Raw genomic sequence first — 15,891 nt, forward strand, 5'->3', positions numbered from 1 at the left:
TATATGGTTCCATTTACATGTTAGTATGTTACCATGTCATTCTCATCAATTTCAAATTCGATTTTTAAGATACTAGGTGGAAAAAAACCTATATTTTATTACTTGTTTGGGATGAAGTACGATGTATGTTTTGGCTGCTCAATTACTAATCGAAATAAAAAGGATCAACCCCAATATCATATGTAAATGTTTTATGTAGGGAAAATTAAGAAAAAAGGATAAAAAAAGTTAAGAAAACATAGGTTAATTCTTTTAAAAATTAATTAAAATTTTGGTTTTGTTTATCTTTTACCTTTTAGGGTCTTTTTGAGTTTATCATAAAATTTTGGTATAAATTATGGCTTATTGCGTACGTATGGTGATCAATATACTCATCATTAATTTGTCAAGTTTCATTTTTCATTATGACAAGTTTAACTTTGGTACAATCAGAAGTGAGTTATGAAAGAAAGGTGAACGATAAATAAAAGTGCTAGCTAAGCTAACTTGTCATTATTAACCACAAAATGATAAGCGAAATCCTTTTTTTTTTTTGGACAACCATGATAAGCGAAATCCAAAAACAACAATTAGCTTATCAAGAAGACAGACACACACAATTATTTAGTATATAAAAAAGCACATGTACGTCCTTCACGAGATCTAAAACACCCCAACTTACCAAAAACACACACAAAAGTAATTATTACGGAGCCAACGAGGACATTATTGTCATTCCAGATCATCCAACTGGTACGGTTACTATGAAAAACTTGACCAGCGATGAACCCGAGACCATTGCGCCGAGCTCTATTCTGCTCCATTGCCATCATCACCATGTGACCCTTCTCTCTCTCTCTCTCTCTCTCTGTACTCTGAAAAATTCAGTTTTTTTTTTTTTTAATTCTTTTTTTGTTCTTAATGATTTGTTATGACTCTGTTGGATTCAAACCAAACCCACACGAGAGAATGATGAGAAAGTAAGTAGATCAACGATTTTGTTCCAAATGTTTTGATGAAACTAAAAAAAGATCCATTCAAATCAACGACTCTTTCTCTACATTTCTCCCAAATCTCTCTAAAGCAATGTCGCATGACATAACGAGACCGAACAACAAGACGAAGAAGAAGACAGGTTTCATCGTGAAAATGCAGCTTAACAACAACAACAACAGAGGAGGAAATAAAAGAAACATCTTTGTCTTCTTCTTCTTCTTCAGAAATTATTACACATGGATCCTCTGGTTTCTCCTCTCTTTCTATCTCTTCACATCTTACTTCTCCGGAGAAGACCAATCCTCATCTCCCTCAACAATACGTCTCTTGTCTAACCATAAAACGTCGTCGTCTCTCCCTTCTCGTGCTCTCATCGAATCTTCCGCCATTACCACCACCTCCATTGGTATAAAAATCGATCCTTTACCTCTTCTCTGTTTTGATTCCACTCAAAAATTGATTTTTTTTTTTTTTCCTTTTCTGATTAAAGATATGTTCAGCGGGATGAAGATATATGTATACAATTTACCGGCCAGTTATAACGACGATTGGGTTAAGTCATCAGAACGATGCGCCACTCATCTTTTCGCAGCAGAGGTAGCGATTCACCGAGCGCTTCTCTCATCCGTCGTCCGTACGTTAGACCCGGAAGAAGCTGATTACTTCTTCGTCCCTGTCTACGTTTCTTGCAATTTCTCAACATCCAACGGCTTCCCTTCTTTAAGCCACGCTCGATCTCTCATCAGCTCAGCCGTTGATCTCATCTCTGTTCGTTACCCGTTTTGGAACCGGACTCAAGGCTCTGATCATGTCTTTGTTGCTTCTCATGACTTTGGTGCTTGCTTCCACGCTATGGTAAGTTCTCAAACTTTGAAGTTATGCTTTCACTAGAAGAGGAGATTGGTTTTTGATAATTTTGTTGTTGTTGTTGTTTTTTTATGAAGGAGGACATGGCGATTGAGGAAGGGATACCAGAGTTTATGAAGAAGTCAATAATATTACAAACGTTTGGAGTTAATTATAAGCATCCATGTCAAGAAGTGGAGCATGTTGTAATCCCGCCTTATATTCCGCCGGAGAGTGTTGAGAGAGCTTTAGAAAGAGCTCCGGCGAACGGACGGCGAGACATTTGGGCGTTTTTCCGGGGGAAGATGGAAGTCAACCCTAAGAATATTAGCGGACGCTTTTACAGCAAGTGCGTTTGCGTTTTTTTTTTTTCTCTCGTTGACTTTGACTTTTTGTGTTTTTGTTAATTTACTGATAATGTCATTTACAGGGGAGTGAGAACGGCGATTCTAAAGAAATACGGAGGAAGAAGACGGTTTCATCTAAACCGGCACCGGTTTGTTGGGTACCGGTCAGAAATCGTGAGGTCGGTGTTTTGTCTCTGTCCTCTAGGGTGGGCACCATGGAGTCCGAGGCTAGTGGAATCCGCGGTGTTAGGGTGCGTTCCCGTTGTGATAGCTGACGGGATCAAGCTACCGTTCTCGGATACGGTACAGTGGCCGGAGATATCACTCACGGTGGCGGAGAAAGACGTGAAGAATCTACGGAAGATTTTGGAACACGTGGCGATGACTAATTTGTCTGCCATACAGCGGAACCTACACGAGCCGGAGATCAAACGGGCCCTATTGTACAACGTCCCGATGAAGGAAGGAGACGCCACGTGGCGTGTCCTCGAGGCGTTGCGGAGAAAGCTTGGTGATCGGTCGTACAGAAGGTCAAGGGTATTGAGCCAATGAGATGTAGACACGTAAGATTCTTTGTCTGAATGGGAATTGGATGCTAGGCTGGATTGTTTTCGGACTGTTTCGGAATCGGTAAACCGGGAATGTCTCGTGTGGGTGTCCACAACGTGAGGTGGGGTTTATAGCTCGGACACGTGAGATGTTTGCTGAGCTGGCTGGCCGAGCACTGAGTGGATTAGAACGTGGAAGTGTAAAGTATTGCTGACGTGTAATTCTTTTGATGAGTAGGCATATATTAATTCTTTTCTGAATATAAATCGAGATCCAAATTCATTAGTTTTATATCAAAATCTCCACTAACATTACAGTTCATTGTTTACAATTGGTTTAGTTCCTTAAGATCGAAACTCAACATATAATAAAACACTCGGATCGGATCTGGACTTTAGTTGACCATAGTTAAGAAAAATTGCTAATAGAATTAATATAGTGGTATATATAATTGGAAAAAAGTGATGAATAAAAATAAAAAATAAAAAGGATGGTGTTTATGTATAGGGAAAGATGAAAGACAGAGCAATGTGAGCAAGAGACAGCTAGTGTGTCAGAAGAAGATGCATATATCAATAAATGTGATAATATTATTGTACTGTATATAGTATTTTTTGTTTATATATTTACACATATTATTGCAGGCCCACCTTACTTTTCTTATCTTATGTCTTGTAAACATCACAAAAACAGTACACATATCAAATATTATTGTATCACAAAATCACAACTATCTATATGTTTTTTTTTCTTCCTTCATCTATCTTATACTTATATTGATCTACAGTCCCTAATGGATACAAAAACATTGCATCTTCTCAATAACATATATATAGGATGCACTTGACGCCGCATGAGAATTATTTTCTTAAACAGTTTTAATAATAGTGATGTGACCCGCAATTAGGAAAAACTATCAAAGATGTATCGTACAAGTTGTTTTGTTCTAACATCACAACAAAGACAATGACCAATTAATCATGATGATATCGTTTAGGACGAAAGTGACATAGTACCTCATCTATAATGTAATAATGGTATGGTCATTACCTTATTGGTCAAGTACTCTCCCCCTGTATCGAAGAGATTGATTAGAAATTTATAGAGGTAGAGGGGGGGTCAGGATCCTGGACCTATCTCTAAGTTAACAAACAAAATTCATATAAAAAGAGGCCCTATTGTTTATTTTCTTTATCATATAGGCTCTATAGTATGTTGGGCCGACTCCGACCATACTCTCTACACATTTATCCTAGGTTCTTTTTTTTTTACTTGCTAGATATATATGCACATGTTATGAATATAGAGTTTAGGGTAAAGTTTTGTTGTTCTTATTCATAGTAATCGAAGTTTACATGTTTATATATAGTACAATACAAGGCCAAAGCTAAGACCGACGTAAGACTAGGGTATCGCCGAGAAGGCCATCGGCCGATGGGCCGATGGGCCGATGGGCCGATGGGCCGATGGGCCGATAGTACATGGGCTGTAAGGCCAAGGACATAAGGACAGTATATGGGCCGGTCCGTACGTAGTCCACTAAGTGTTTTACAACACTCCCCCTTGGACGAGACGACCGTGCCTATGTTGGATGGGATCGCTGCAATGTGCTTAGGGGATGCTGCCTCATTAAAACCTTACCAGGAAAACCCAATGGGACAAAACCTTGGTGAAGGAAAAAAAGTACAGCACACATTGCTCCCCCTGTTCCAAACATCACTCTAAGTCCCTAAGCCTCTGCATTCCAATCTGATGCGCGAGCTTCCTGAACGTTGTAGTCGGTAGCGATTTGGTGAAGAGGTCAGCGGAGTTGTCACATGACTGTATTTGTACCACTTGAACTTCTCCGGCCTTTTGTAGTTCATGTGTGAAGAAGAATTTTGGCAGTATGTGCTTCGTCCGATCTCCCTTGATGTAACCTTCCTTGAGTTGTGCAATGCAAGCCGTATTGTCTTCAAAGATTACGGTTGCTTCCTTGCTGTCCTCCAATCCGCTATCGGTCCGAATGTGTTGTGTCATGGACCGCAACCAAACACACTCACGGCTGGCTTCATGTATGGCTAGAATCTCCGCGTGATTTGACGATGTGGCCACAAGAGTCTGTTTCATGGAACGCCAAGAGATTTCCGTACCACCGTGCGTAAACACATAACCTGTTTGTGACTTACCATTGTGTGGATCGGATAGATAACCTGCATCAGCAAAACCAACTAAACCATCTTTGTTATGGTTAGTATAAAATAAACCAAAATCAACCGTCCCTTGCAGGTAACGAAGGACGTGTTTAACACCGTTCCAGTGCCTTATAGTCGGACAAGAACTATATCTCGCTAGGAGGTTCACGGCAAAGCATATGTCTGGTCTAGTGTGGCTAGCCAAGAACATTAACGCTCCTATAGCACTGAGGTAAGGCATTTCAGGTCCAAGAACTTCTTCATTGGCCTTCTTTGGACCAAATGGATCTTTATCCAAGTCTAAGCTTCTAACAACCATTGGGCTAGTCAATGGGTGAGCTTGGTCCATTTTAAACCTCTTGAGTACTTTTTCAGTATATGCCTTTTGATGCACAAGGATTCCATTATTACTGTACTCAAGTTGCAACCCCAAACAGAATCTTGTCTTGCCTAGGTCTTTCATCTCAAATTCCTTCTTGAGGTATTCTACTGTTTGGGCAATTTCCCCAGAGGTACCAAGGATGTTTAAATCATCCACATAAACTGCTATTATCACAAATCCTTTGTTTGCAAACTTTTTTATAAATATACATGGACTGATTGGGTCGTTCTTGTAGCCTTTCTTTGCCAAATAATCACTTAAGCGATTATACCACATTCGACCACTCTGTTTCAGTCCATAAAGCGATTTGTCTAGCCTTATGCAGTACTGTTCTCGAGAACCATTCTTTGCTTTAAGTTCAATACCCTCTGGTAATCTCATATAGATTTCATTATCCAGTGGACCGTATAAGTACGCAGTTACAACATCCATTAACCGCAAATCAAGTTTTTCTTTGATGGCCAAACTTATTAGGTACCGAAATGTTGTTGCATCCATCACAGGGGAGTATGTATCCTCATAATCTATGCCAGGTCTTTGAGAGAATCCTTGTGCTACAAGCCGTGCTTTGTATCTCACGATTTCATTCTTCTCATTTCTTTTCCTTACAAAGACCCACTTATGTCCAACTGGTTTAATTTCAGGTGTTAGCCTTAAGATCGGACCAAACACACTTCTCTTCTTTAAAGAGTTTAACTCCACATCAATAGCTTCTTTCCATTTAAGCCAATCTTTGCTTTGAGTGCACTCTAATATGGATGTGGGTTCTAGATCCTCATTTATGTCAAGTGCTACCTTGTATGCAAATATATCATCGATGTCGACATCTTTACGGTTCCATTTAATTCCAGACATTATATAATTGATTGATATTTCATTATTATCAACACCTATAGGACCTTGAAGTTCAGCGTCCTGAACTCCACTGGGTTCCTCAGGATTTGCCGCGGCAATGTCTGCATTTTCTATAATTCCCTGAACCTCGGTCTGTTTTGCACCTTTAGACTTTCGAGGGTTCTTATCTTTGGAACCTAATGGTCTACCTCGTTTCAAACGGGCTTTAGACTCTGTAGCAACTTGATTATTGTGTTCCTTCTGAACATCAATACGTACTGGTGCATTGCAAGCTGGTATGTACGATTTTGTTACTCTATTTGGGTCAGCAAAGGAATCTGGCAATTGATTAGCTAGCTTTTGCAAATGTATAATCTTTTGAACCTCTGCATCACATGCTAGAGTTCGAGGATCTTGCCAATTTAATGATGTTTGATTCCAAGTATGTTCTTTGACCAGCTTGCTAGTCTCACCACCCATTTCAGGGAATTCGGACTCAAGGTACTTTATGATGGTGGGAGACTCATATCCAACGTATATTCCCATCCTCCTTTGAGGTCCCATCTTAGTCCTCTGTGGTGGAGCAATCGGTACATAAACGGCACAACCGAATATCTTTAGATGGGACAAGTTTGGCTCATGACCCGTTAATAGTTGGGATGGCGAATATTTGTGTTCACTAGATGGCCTGATGCGTATGAGTTCTGCTGCATGCAATACTGCGTGTCCCCAAGCCGACATAGGAAGCTTCGATCTCATTAACAATGGTCGAGCTATTAATTGTATTCGTTTAATGAAGGATTCAGCTAATTCGTTTTGTGTATGGACATGTGCCACGGGATGTTCCACACTCACCCCCATGGACATACAGAAATCATTAAACGCTTGGGATGTGAATTCACCAGCATTATCTAGACGTATAGTCTTAAGTGGAAAATCTGGAAAATGTGCTCTTAGCCTTATAATTTGAGCTAACATTCTAGCAAATGCTAGGTTTCTTGTGGATAACAAGCAAACGTGTGACCATCTGGTTGATGCATCTATCATCACCATAAAATATCGAAATGTCCCACAAGATGGGTGTATTGGTCCACATATATCACCTTGTATCCTTTCCAGAAAATTTAAAGTCTCTTTATGGACTTTGGCTGGTGAAGGCCGTATTGTAAGTTTCCCTTGTGCGCATGCTACACACGTGAGATTTTTAGGGATAACTTTCCTTTCTATAAGGTTGTGCCCATTCGAACTCTTAATTAGTTTACGCATCATGTTCGAACCCGGATGGCCTAGCCGGTCATGCCATTGAGTGAACTGTTCGTTGAATATTCTGTGCTTTGCCATGTTAGCTTCTATCATGTTAATTATAGCATGGTATAGACGAGTGGCTAGTGCAGGTATAGCTTCTAGGACCTTCTTTTGTCCATTTACATTTTCTGTAATGTATAGGAACTCCTTGGTTCCCTCACCCTTGGTTTCAACATGATAACCATTTAGTCTTATATCTTTAAAGCTCAATAAGTTTCTCTTAGAGCTGGGTGAGTACAGGGCATCACTTAGTTCAATGTGTGTGCCTTTAGGCAACAAAATGTGAGCCTGGCCGTAGCCATCTATTAAATTTGCTATACCCGCGATTGTACTAACATTGGCATTTTTCATGGTGAGGTTGATAAAATATCTTTTATCTTTCAATATGGTGTGGCTGGATCCACTGTCCACCACTAGCTCACTCATGTCCTCATCCATTTCTATATAAAACAACATTTTGTGTTGTAATGTAATAAGGCAATAAAATAAAATTCTTAAATTTAAACCAAATCAATCATCCAATACATAAAATAAATAAAAGCATAGAATTAAACCAAAAATAAAACCGAAAATTTATTCATCATCTTTGAAACAATCGGAAGTCTCTAGCAGGTCATCATTCTCATGATCGAAGTCCCCTTCGTCATCGAGATGCACAAGATTAGCTTCTGGATTTTTCTTCAAGATCTCTTGGTATGCATCAATAAGGTGTTTGGGAGTCCTGCAGTTCTTTACCCAGTGGTTTGACATACCACATCGGTGACAAACCGATTTTACCTTGGTTTGAGGCTTAAACGGTCCGCGGCCCTTATTACTACGTCCGCGGCCGGCTTGGCCCCCACGACCGCTACGTCCTCTGCCACCACGGCCGCGGTCGTAGTGTCTTTCTCTGTGGACGTAGTTGGTCTCTCTGGGCTCTCTAAGCTCGTTAGGCACTGCAGTACTATCCTGTCCCAAATCAACTTTGTACGCTTCCGGTAATGGGGCTGTACCGGGAGGTCTCATGGCACTATTCATCAGCAACAGTTCGTTATTCTGCTCAGCTAGCAGTAAACACTCATTTAGTTCCCCATAGTCCGCAAACTTCGTTTGTCGGTACTGTTGCTGGAGGACGATATTGTTAGGACTAAAGGTAGACAACGTCTTATCCAATAGTTCCTTTTCCGTCACTACCGTACCGCACAGCCTAAGGACCGAGACAATCCTAAAAAGCTCGGAGTTATATTCATCCACGGTTTTGTAATCCTGGATCCTTAGGTGTTTCCAATCGTACTCGGCCTTTGGAAGGAGCACCGTCTTTTGGTGCCCGTAACGGCGTTTAAGCTGTGTCCAAAGGGCGAGAGGATCTTCTATGAATAGGTACTGGTTTTTGAGACTCTCAGCAATGTGGTGATGCATGTGCTGGATACACTTATTCTTTTGCTTGTCCGTGCATGTGGAATTCTCTTCAATGCATTCGAACAAGTCCTTTGACTTCAAGTTGATCTTGGTGTTCATTGCCCATAGCAAGTAGTTATCACCAGAAGCGTTCAGTATTGGATAGTCTAGGCTCTTAAGGCTGGCCATCTGCATAAACAGAAATAGACTTCCGAATGTTAGCATGCGATATTTAAGATCGAACCATGCACTTGATTAATAGGACATGCGGTATTTGAGACCGTACCATGCCTTGGGCCATGCGGTATTTGAGACCGAAACATGCTTGCCACTTTATGGTTTTATGGTTTAAATTCATGCATGCAAAGCAACAAAACAAATATGCTAATGCATGCAACAATTTTAGATAGGATTTCTTTTTTCTCTTAATATTTTCGATAACCACTAAATTAAATTTAGAAGTTTATCTTAATTATATTTTAATTCCAATTTCATTGTTTTAGCTTTATAGAAATTTAACATAACTTTTAATAACAAACAAATTTAATCCTAGAACATAAGATTAAATTATGCAGCCGAAAATATACAATCCTAAACAAATTCGATTATGATCATGATGCATGAACAATCCAAATTAAATTTCTAGAACAGCTTAATTAAATTCTATCTTATGATTTAACAAAACAATTTCTAGGTTCTTATGCAACATGACAAATCAAGCAATATCAAACAATCAAAACCGATTTTAAGTTTGATAAAGTTATGGTGCAATTCTCAATCAATCTAACAATCCTAACAACCGATTTTAAGTTTTAGGTTTTGAGGAAATTAAAGCTTTGTTAGATTGTGTACTTAGATGTTTTAGGGTTCATTAGTTTTAAGGTTCAAATTCGATTATAGGGTTTTAAGAGGGTTTCGAATTTTGTTTACCTTAACACCAATAGGTTCTGACCGGTAATGATCTGGGAGCTAAAGACCTCAGATATCTCACGAACCTCGAACCACGAACAGCTTCCAAGAACCACGAACTGCTTCCCACGAACAGATCCTTGTACCGCACGTACTTGGACTCACCCCCGATCCGCGTACCACGAACCTCGATCAAGTTTGTATGTAACTTGATCACGAGCTAAGGATGCTCGTGAATCAACAAAAGAACTTCGAGATAATAGAGGTAGATCTCGGAGGAGAAGAAGAAGAAGAACGGTTTAGGGTTTTGGAAGAGAAGGATGAAAGCGGCGGCTGCCTTAGGGTTTTTAGCTATGAGTCTATCGTGCTGATAACGTGTTATGAATATAGAGTTTAGGGTAAAGCTTTTGTTGTTCTTATTCATAGTAATCGAGGTTTACATGTTTATATATAGTACAATACAAGGCCAAAGCTAAGACCAACGTAAGACTAGGGTATCGCTGAGAAGGCCATCGGCCGATGGGCCGATGGGCCGATAGTACATGGGCTATAAGGCCAAGGACATAAGGACAGTATATGGGCCGGTCCGTACATAGTCCACTAAGTGTTTTACAACAACACATATATATACTGAAGATAATCTTTGTATAAAATTTGTTTTATTTTAGTTCGGTCTGATTGTTTATGTTCGGTTCGGTCTTAAAAATTCCTAATTCGAACAGGTTGCTTAGTTGAATAGTTTTGGTCTGCCAGACGAATATATTTTCATTCATCTCCTAAAGTTTGAAGAACAAGAGAAAAGGTTCTTTTACCAAAAAAATAAAAAGAGAAAAGGTTAAAAAAAAAAAAAAAACAAAGAAGACGCAACAATGGAGAGAGTGATGAACATCATAAAGCCAAAGCCTGATCCCAAACAACTCTTACGTGATTGGCAACGCAAATTACGACAGGAGTGTCGTAACATCGAACGCCAAATCCGAGGTTTTTATTCAAATCCCCCTTTCTTTTAAGTAAATTAGGGTTTTTTTTTTTGAAATTGGATGAATCTTGTTGAATTAGATACTGCTTTTAGATTCGATTAGATGAATCGGATTGTGATCGGATGATATTGTTGATTGTAAAGTTGTCGATTTTGATCATCTGGGTTGGGGTTTGAATCTATTTTCAGATATACAGAAAGAGGAGAGGAATGTACAGAAAGCTATTAAAGAAGCTGCAAAGCGTAATGATATGGTCTCAGCTAAGGTATATAACCCAATTTGGAATAAAGTCTCTGCCTTTGTAAAGCTTGTTTTGTTTGTGGAATCTTTTGGCTCTCTTTCTTCTGATTTGAGTATGTGTGGTTGTTTTTGTAGGCACTTGCTAAGGAAATTGTTGGTTCTAGAAGAACAGTGAACCGGCTATATGAAAATAAGGCGCAGATGAATTCAATATCAATGCACCTTGGAGAGAGTGTTGGTATGTTAAAGATGAAGATGAAGCTTTTATATTCATTACTAGGTTTTGTTATGTGAGATTCTTAAGCTTCTTCATTCTGTTATTGGAAATTTGCAGCGATTGCTCGAACAGTTGGGCATTTGTCCAAGAGTGCAGAGGTTATGAAGCTTGTTAATAATCTCATGAAAGCTCCACAAATGGCTGCAACGATGCAGGAGTTCAGCAAAGAGATGACTAAGGTACGCCTTTTAAGTATCATTCTACTTTCTCTGTTTGCAGATTTGGAGCTGAGTTCACAGTTAGTAACCCTGAGTGTATATATATCCTTTTGCTACTTTGGTGTGTGCAGGCAGGAGTTATTGAAGAGTTTGTGAATGAGGCCATTGACAATGCTCTAGATTCAGAGGATATGGAAGAAGAGATCGATGAAGAGGTTGACAAAGTATTGACAGCAATTGCTGGAGAAACCGCTGCAGAACTCCCAGAAGCTGTTAGGAAGGAAAGGATAAAGGTACCTGCACAGAAGGCGAGCACTTCTCGCGAGGTAACCCTCCCATCCAACATTAATTATTACAAGAAGATGAAAAAAAGTTTAACTCCTGGAAAGATTAGGTTCTGAAAGAAGAGTTCTGTTTTTCTCCTTGCAGGAAGAGGCAATTGCAGAGGGTGTTGATGATGAGGAAGAATTGGAGGAGATTCGAGCTAGGCTCGCTAAAGTTAGATCCTAACTGATTCCAATGACTCGTTTTTAAATGCAATTCTTGATTGATCCGAACAACTTTTGAAAGTTACTAATCAAGAAATAAAAACCAACTAATGATACTAATCATAAAATTTTATTATAAAAAGATCATGACATTTGTCAAGTATATAAAGCCCACTAAATTAATCGAGGATGGAGATATTGATGGATGTTTAAAAATTGATTCTATAGTTAATAGTATTATAAGTTTCGAAGATTAATCGATGGTTGATGTTTCTGGTCAAAATCTAGAGTTTTCCCTTCTGGATAATGTCAATGATTCCGGTACTGAAACAAAAGCTACTTGATCGAGTAATTAAGAAGCGATTTTGAAATTTGAGAAGTAAGAACTGTAAACCGTTTTAAAATTGGTTTCAAACCGGATTTATGTGGTTTTTATTGGATTTGGTTCGTAAACCGTTTAAACCCAAGTATAGAGATAAATATATGAGAACTTTTGATTGGGTAGAAATAAATTGAGAACTTACGATTCGACAAGATTTGAGACGAGGTCATAGTTCTAGGTAATTTTGGTACAATGCGATACTTCTGAGGAGTAAACAGGTCATCGATCCTTTAACGTGATTATGACATATATCATGTTTTTGATTGTTTATAAAGTTTTTATTTTGAATTATTTATAATTTTCAAATTTTTAATTTTATTATGTTATATTAACTTTATTTCAATTTCTCAATTAAAAACTTTCACCAGTTGTTCATCCAAAATATCTTTGGAGTAAAAAAAATTATGGTTAAAAAAATTATGTCACAAAACAATTTTAGTAATTATAAGAACTATAATTATGCCAAAATGAAAGTAAAGCAACATAAAATTTGTTTAATTTGTTTAAAAGACATTTTAGGTGGTGATAAAGAGCATAATTTAACAAGAAAATAATTTTGGGTGTAAGAGCATATTTTTAAAGGTAAAACATACAGTAAAATTGTACATAGTTTTTAATTATATGTTGTTTTGATGAATTATTTGCATGTGAAATATTTTGTAATAAGTTGTGAAATATTTTTGAAATTTGACAATAATAATATTTGTAATGATGAATATTTGACAAAAGTTTTGGTGGGTATAAATTAGCTTTAAATTATTGTAATAATTGTTATAATATATTTAAAATATAAAAATATAAATAAGTGTATGAAAGTAAATACAAATATGATTTTTTCCTCTAACTAAAATTATTAAAATATTTACTTCAACAAATATTTTTTGTTTCTATTTTTAAAAATTTGTTTAGGATTTAGGATTTCTTTGCTTCAAAATTTTTAAAAACCGCACATCGTGCGGCCTTATCTAGTGACATATAAAACGAAGATATACGATTTACTAGTAAAACCGAAAACTGCGAGGGATCCTATCCCAACTTCTCTGGTTGTTTTTCCAACGGTAAAATCCATCGTCTTTGGCAACGACGAAACATGAGTCGTCTTTATCATTCATTGTCTGTATCGTACAAATTGTACCACGTCTCGGAGGGCCAGTAGTGTGGTTTGCCTTAAAACGTTCCTACACATCACGTATGGGGTAAAACCTTAGATGCCTCCGCACTTTCATTATGGCCGTCAGTATTTGGGATGTCCATCAAACATTTATTTACCCAAAGGTACGGATTTGGACAAAAACGGGAACTTCACCACAAGTTTGCATCTCGTTGGATACGACAAGAGTGGCGGCACATGCGGATTCAGACCTTGCAAAGAGCATTAGGGCCATGATCGATACGGTTATGAGAGTGTCCATGATTTTGATTCGTTGTGGAAAGTATACTATTTAGTCGAAATGTATTTCCCTTTTCGTATATGTGTCTCAGTGTCTCTATATACATACACGTACGATCTCCCTTCAGTTTCCAAAATTTAATTTGGAGTAACAATGTCTACGTTTTTATGAATTCAAGGTGATTTATATAGCATGCATACGGTTACAATTATAATTAGAATCAATCAGAGACACAATCTTGGTTTGGTAGATCTTCAGTGTTGTTGCAACTAGAGAGAGATTAGAAAAATTTATACTTAAAGAGTAGTTAATGTCTGTTTGTACCGGGGATTGCACAACTTAAACAAATAAAGATTTTGTGGGAAAAAGCGAGCAAGTTCTTTTATTAATCGGGGAAAACGTGAGATCGTCACTTAAAACAAGTCGGGATAGAGCTTGTTAGTTCACAAGCGAACTAGCAAGCTTAAAGTGACGAACTGAAAACAATAATGAATTATACGAAAGACAATAACAGTTTTCGATGCAAAGTATTGCTCTGTAGGTATTGTCCGCGGGTCAGGATGGTGATCCCAATAAATGCTTTCTCCTTTTATAGGGGATTGTTGACCTAGGGACGTCTAGGGTTTTCGTCGTGAATTCCCGAGATTGCCCTTTGCGGGAATTAGTGACTTGCTCCCAATCTTATCGGGCCGAGATTGTAATTAATTAATCTTGTTGGGCCGAGTGGCATATTGGGCGTAGCCCATCCAACAATAGTCTCCCCTTAGTCCGGAGAGTGGCAGTTCTTTTGCGATCAACGGACGTGCTTGAGTTATCTATCAATATGCCTGCTCGACACAGATTTCCTCAGGTCTCTTTTGGGGAACAAAATTGCTACAGCGATTCTTCTGTAATCACCAGGCTCGTTCTTCAAGAGACACCGTGGATATCCAGCGGTCTTTACTTTGAGCGCGGTATTCGTTGAATTTCCGAAAATGGGGCATATCGTAGATCGAGGCGACGGATTATGGCAGTAAAATTTCCGTTTTATTTACTTATTTATGTATCCACTCTCTTCTCCTTTTTCTTCACCTCCTCCACTTCCATAAAGAAGGTAATTTCTCTCTCTCTAGTCTTTTACTTTTTTTTTTTTGCTCCCTTTTCTCTCTAGTTTTCTCTCTTTAGTTTAGTTGTACACCTAAAAACCCAAGCTGCCGCCGCCGAGCAAAGAGATCGGCTTAATGCTGCCACGATCGAGGTCGCCGATGGTCGGCTCATTATCGCCGGTTCACTCAGATCGGCGAGGGTCCGCCGCTGCTGATGATAGTCTAGACCTCGATCTGGAATGCCCAGTTCGGCCCTGTGAGATCGGCGGTTCTTCGTTGGGAACGTGTGCGCGTAATGAGGTCGATCTCGCCGAACGGAGCTCGGCGCCGCTCCCTGGTTTCGTCAATCGAGAGGTCGGCAATCTTGATTTGATATCGGACGAGGTCGGTGAGATGGAGATGGGAGATCGCCGAAGAGAGTTGGGCTGTCAGATCGGACAACCGAGTTGAGGTCGGCGGTGAGGTTGGTCACGGAGCGCGGCACGACGACCATGTTGCGAATGGGGTCACTTGTGATCCGGTTGGAATCGATGTGGGAGATCGGCGAGGGGGTCTTGAGGTCGGCATTTGTGAGCTCGACGCCGACCTTGACGAGATCGACACTACTCGCAAGATCCGTCCAAGTACAAGAAGTTGTGGGGGTCGGCCAGGTGATGAGAGGGAGACGGGAGATCGGCACAATAGTGTGCTCGGCACAACTGTGCTCGGCGGTGACGAGCTTGGCACGGCTGATCTCCAAATTACGGTTGGTTCCGATTTTGATGAAGGCGACGCTGATCTTATGTATGGAGGTCGGCATATAGAGTTTGGTCGGCGAGACAAAGGGGTTGAGGTCGACTCCCTTAGCAGAAAGAAAATCCGTTCCTTGACGAGCTTCCAATTACCGATGCACGCCCGTGGTAAAACTCTTGCGAGAATCCAACGCGCTTTCTCCAAAGAGTATGAGGCTTATAAAGATGTTTTCGATGATGTTAGTGTTGGCATTGGAGCAGAGTGTGGAGATCTTGATAGTTTGACCAACGACTACAATTTTGCTGATATTCTCGAGTTCAGCGAAGATAGCGACAGTGGTTCTGGTGGAAATCCTATGGATGTTGTCCTGGCCGAGGATACTGGTCCACGTTCGGCTGTTTTAGGGCTTAGTGCTGCGTCGATTGGTGCCAATCTTTCAGCCGGTCCGGCCGATCATGGT

The 15,891-nt window shown here is 39.4% G+C and overlaps 3 protein-coding genes and 1 pseudogene across 5 annotated transcripts; 2 read left to right on the forward strand and 2 right to left on the reverse strand.

The window, feature by feature from the left end:
• Positions 1-491: 491 nt before the first annotated feature.
• On the forward strand, positions 492-3,008 carry LOC104736312 (putative glucuronoxylan glucuronosyltransferase F8H). Of its 3 annotated transcripts, XM_087481340.1 has the most exons (5): positions 592-959; positions 1,064-1,381; positions 1,466-1,830; positions 1,920-2,170; positions 2,252-3,008. In XM_087481340.1, exons 2-5 carry the CDS (start codon positions 1,066-1,068, stop codon positions 2,718-2,720), a joined length of 1,401 nt encoding a protein of 466 aa, XP_087337466.1. In that variant the 5' UTR covers positions 592-959; positions 1,064-1,065; the 3' UTR covers positions 2,721-3,008. The 3 variants fall into 3 exon arrangements, with proteins under 3 accessions (XP_010454575.1, XP_087337466.1, XP_019089933.1); XM_010456273.3 differs by having other exon boundaries at positions 492-1,381; XM_019234388.2 differs by having other exon boundaries at positions 655-1,830.
• A 4,977-nt stretch (positions 3,009-7,985) lies between these two features.
• LOC147929356 (uncharacterized) lies at positions 7,986-9,090 on the reverse strand. Its single transcript, XM_087480582.1, has 3 exons — positions 9,076-9,090; positions 8,383-8,978; positions 7,986-8,133 (listed from the first exon to the last, which is right to left on the reverse strand). The coding sequence occupies exons 1-3, from the start codon at positions 9,088-9,090 to the stop codon at positions 7,986-7,988; spliced, it is 759 nt and encodes a 252-aa protein (XP_087336708.1).
• A 1,264-nt stretch (positions 9,091-10,354) lies between these two features.
• Positions 10,355-12,004, forward strand: LOC104736313 (vacuolar protein sorting-associated protein 24 homolog 1). Its single transcript, XM_010456276.3, is given in 7 exon segments — positions 10,355-10,679; positions 10,867-10,943; positions 11,054-11,156; positions 11,253-11,374; positions 11,485-11,679; positions 11,783-11,833; positions 11,835-12,004. Coding segments are annotated over 7 exon segments (693 nt in total). The 5' UTR covers positions 10,355-10,567; the 3' UTR covers positions 11,868-12,004.
• A 1,217-nt stretch (positions 12,005-13,221) lies between these two features.
• On the reverse strand, positions 13,222-13,635 carry LOC147929357 (uncharacterized; annotated as a pseudogene).
• Positions 13,636-15,891: the final 2,256 nt, after the last annotated feature.

The sequence above is a fragment of the Camelina sativa genome, chromosome 13, assembly GCF_030686135.1.
Source record: "Camelina sativa cultivar CO46 ecotype springtype chromosome 13, ASM3068613v1".
Classification (NCBI taxonomy): domain Eukaryota; kingdom Viridiplantae; phylum Streptophyta; class Magnoliopsida; order Brassicales; family Brassicaceae; genus Camelina; species Camelina sativa.

Excerpts from the sequence above, each read along its gene's own strand:
- LOC147929356 (XM_087480582.1), bottom strand. Across the intron at positions 8,134-8,382 it reads ACAGCCCCATTACCGGAAGC|GACTCCCAAACACCTTATTG; the intron begins GTACAAAGTTGA and ends AAAGAACTGCAG.
- LOC104736312 (XM_019234388.2), top strand. The coding sequence starts at position 1,066 with ATGTCGCATGACATAACGAGACCGAACAACAAGACGAAGAAGAAGACA. Across the intron at positions 1,831-1,919 it reads GTGCTTGCTTCCACGCTATG|GAGGACATGGCGATTGAGGA; the intron begins GTAAGTTCTCAA and ends TTTTTTATGAAG. Across the intron at positions 2,171-2,251 it reads AGCGGACGCTTTTACAGCAA|GGGAGTGAGAACGGCGATTC; the intron begins GTGCGTTTGCGT and ends TGTCATTTACAG.